Genomic DNA, 3,759 nt, shown 5'->3' with positions numbered 1-3,759 from the left:
CGTTAAAGTGCATAGAGTGGGTGGATGACAAGTTACCTTATCTACACATGGTATATGTCGCGACAGTGCATTGGGATCGTGACTTTGTAATTGCAATTGTGAGCAATGATATAAAAATCAGTTTGATTATTAAAACGATTAAAGTATTAGCTCATGTTCATGGTTAAATGATCAGATTATGGTTTGAATTGTAGTTCATATCATAAATAAATTAATATATTTTAAATATTATATTTTTAAAATGAAAAGAAATAATCATATGTAGTAATAAAACTAAATATTTAAATTTCAAATAAAATAATATAAAATAAAAAAGATAATATTCATCAATATTATATCATTTTCATAAAAAATATACATAGTTATTTCATAATTTATAATTTGAATGTATATATATACACACATAATTCATATATATTTCTTGATTATTTTGTTTCATAATGCTTATTAGCTATAACTTTGTACAAATTATAATTTAGAAATATGAATTACAAATAAAAAAAAGTAATATGTCCAATTCAACCGGTTTCTCACAACTTTTATCAGTTTAGACCGGTTCGAGATCAATTAGATCGATTCACTAGTGATACTCCATCTCTTGGTTTGGCCTTGCTTCAAAGACCAGCTACCTAGTTGGTTTCCAGTTGAATCAGCTGATCCGATCTAATTTTGATAAGTTTGACTGTAAGTATTACTATATCATATAGATTTTTAGTTTAATTATGAATTTCATACTAATGGTGAAAAAGACAGAAGTAAGTTTCAACTTAAATGACCCTCAACTTAGTTGAAGGAAGGAATGATTTGTAGATAAAATGCATGAAATTTGAATAATAAATAGAATATTTCTGTCACAAGGATAAGGGATTGGGGAAATTAAATAGGGAGAATGACATAAACAATATTACTTAAACTAAAATAGTTATTGATATTTATAATACTTAAATTTCAGTGATTACAAAATTTGAAAAATGAAATTTGTTATTTGTTACTACATTTTAGTCATTACTAGAAGAAAATAATTATTATTTAAATCAAAATAGTTACAGTACATTTTTTATATTTTAAATTAAGGTATTATAGTTATTTCACAAATAATGTTAATGTCAAAAAGATTCTAAGAGACTTGAAAAAAATTATTACATTGTAAGATTTTATTTTTTTTCATATTTCAAGGATTTTTTTAATCATTTTCCCTATTAGAAATTGAGATAGAAAAACAAAGAGAAAAGAAGAAGAAGAAGAAAATTATTAATTACATGGACAGACGTAATAGCTATGCAACTATCATAAACAATGATGAGAGGATAAACAACTAGTTAGGATTTGCCTTACAAGTCACATGATCATTAATGATCATTAATTTAAATCCTATTATCAATATAAAAAAATTTATTCATAGAATGATCTATAAATCCTTTTATAAGTAAAGCTGAGAAAACTTTGTCCAAAAAAAAAAGATGAGAAAACAAGTTAAGCTCATTTAAGCCTATTTAAGTGAAGGGTCAAGCTTGAATTTTAGGTCTTTCAATTTTTAATTGAGCTTAAATGTGCCAGCCTTAATAGGCTAAAAATAAGGTTAAGGTATAATTTTGTCCCTAAACTATTCTCGAAGGAGTAATGTTGCCGTAAACTCTTATTCATAGCAATGTTACCCTTAAAGTAATGAAATGAGAGCAATATTCCCCTCACCGTCAAACACACAAATGTTTGATCGTCTAAATGGTCCAAGAGCAGCAAGTTTGACCAGTCATTGCCATGTGACGTCCAACATGGATGAGTGGATTGAATAATCAAGGCCAAAGTTGTCATTTAGGCGAGTAGGAAATGCTGGAAGTCAAGTACCTTAACCCAAATACTGTAACCCATCTCAATTAGAAAGACTTGACAAGAAGCTCATATTGAAGGTATGAAGGATAATGAGTTGCTTGTGAGAATGAAGAGAGATTTGCTTGTGGCTTCTGAACATTGCTAAAGAAAAAAGGAAAGTAGAGGTTGTTCGTGTTGAGATATAGTAATGAATATCAAATCTTTAGGTTCATCTTTTGTTTTTTTTACTGTTTTGTTAATGAGAAATTGCATATTTTCCTTAGAATTTTTTATTTGTTCCCATACAAATGAATGATGATGAAGATAATCGAGGTGGGGCATATGAGGACATGGAACACAATGAAGCATCTAACGATGAATTAAAGAGTTCTATTGATGACAATAAAGATGGCAGCAGTGATGACAGTGTTGTGACCAATCTTTCCGAGGTATGTACCATAATGGAACATGCTAGTGATGTCTAGCTTTTTCATCATCATCGTTTGTTTAGTACAAGTTGTGTAGATGATTTAAAAACAGGGGAGGTAGGTAGTAGTGGGTTTGGTTGAGATTTACAGAAGGAGAAAAAAGTATTTAAGGATGACCCAATAGACATAAATGAATTTTAGGGTAACAGAGAAGAACTATATATCTTAGGGGACTTAGAAATTGATGAAGGGAGAAGAGATGTTATGCAAACAGAGGTTGGTGAAACTGAGTCACAGAATTTAAAAGATAATTTAGACTTTATGATTGGGTATGATAATGCTGACAATGATGGTGAGGCAAGTGAGGAAAGTAGCAATGAAGAAGAAGGTATGAGTGAGGGTGAAGAGGAATGTAGTGATGATGGTGAAGAAGGTAGTACTTCTACTGATGAAGGTTCTTATTACAATGACTTAGAAGATGAACTAAGTAGTGATGAGGGTTCTGATGGTAAGGGGTACAAAGAGGAGTTTGATAGGCCTATCAATGAGGTTAGAGGGCCTATTGATGAGAGTAGGCCTATATTTATGTTGGGTATGACTATAATGACAATGTGAAAGTAAAGAGGGCTCTTAATAGGTATGATATAAGAGAGGGTGTGAATGTGCAGCTTATTAGAAGTGAACCCAATAGGATTAGGGTAAAGTGTGAAAAGGGCTGCCTATTTATCATCTATGTAGCAAGAGATAAACGTACTTTAGGGTTTAAAATATGGACACTTTACATGGACTATAGATGTCTTAAGGTTTATAAGAATCAGGCAAGTGGATAGCTGACTACTTCAAGGAGAAAGTACAAGAGGCTATAGTATAAGGTTTCAAACATGAAAAAGGACTTGGAGCATGAGTAAAAGTTGAGTGTGAGTATATTCAAGTGTAAAAGGGCGAAGAGGATGATAATGAGTGAGTTGGAGGGTAGCAACAAAGATGAATATGCCAACCTTAAAGCCTTTTTTGAAGAAATTAAAATTAAAACTTCAATCCCCAGATATGATGTTAGTGTGGAGCTAAGTAAGGAAGGAGTGAAGAAAGGGAGAAGGGTATTTAGTCGACTGTATATTTGTTTCAATGCATCAAAGGTAATTCATTTTCTATTTTTTTGTAATCTGCTATGATTCCTATCACAGATTATATTCATTTAACCTTAAGATGGACTACAATTGCTACCTAAGGAATATGTGTTACGCCTAAAGAGATATTTTTATTTCTATTTCAAATGTTAGTCAGCAATAGGAATTAAATATAACCATTGATTGTTTTGAGTCCTTCAACACTGCATTGTTACACTTAAAATATTAGTTTTTGCCATTTTTACTTTGAGCTTTTTTTTTTCAATTATTTTGATAAGACTTTTAATATATTCACTGTTTACTTTTCATTCTCTGAATCCTTGAGTCTGTTAATTCCTATCTCTTTGTGGTATGGAGGGTTGATCAATTTTATACTCATCTATTTTCATATATCT

General features: G+C 30.6%; 1 protein-coding gene across 1 annotated transcript; it reads left to right on the top strand.

Annotated features, from left to right (window-relative positions):
* The first annotated feature begins 2,117 nt into the window (after nucleotides 1–2,117).
* LOC129308956 (uncharacterized) lies at nucleotides 2,118–2,852 on the top strand. Its single transcript, XM_054950312.1, has 2 exons — nucleotides 2,118–2,258; nucleotides 2,439–2,852. Exons 1-2 carry the CDS (start codon nucleotides 2,118–2,120, stop codon nucleotides 2,850–2,852), a joined length of 555 nt encoding a protein of 184 aa, XP_054806287.1.
* The last annotated feature ends 907 nt before the right edge of the window (nucleotides 2,853–3,759 follow it).

The sequence above is a fragment of the Prosopis cineraria genome, unplaced genomic scaffold, assembly GCF_029017545.1.
Source record: "Prosopis cineraria cultivar Desert tree isolate PC_DT_omini unplaced genomic scaffold, ASM2901754v1 PC4, whole genome shotgun sequence".
In the NCBI taxonomy this organism is placed as follows: Eukaryota; Viridiplantae; Streptophyta; class Magnoliopsida; order Fabales; family Fabaceae; genus Prosopis; species Prosopis cineraria.
Note: the sequence above shows the minus strand (reverse complement) of the source record. Positions and strands in the feature narration are given on the sequence as shown.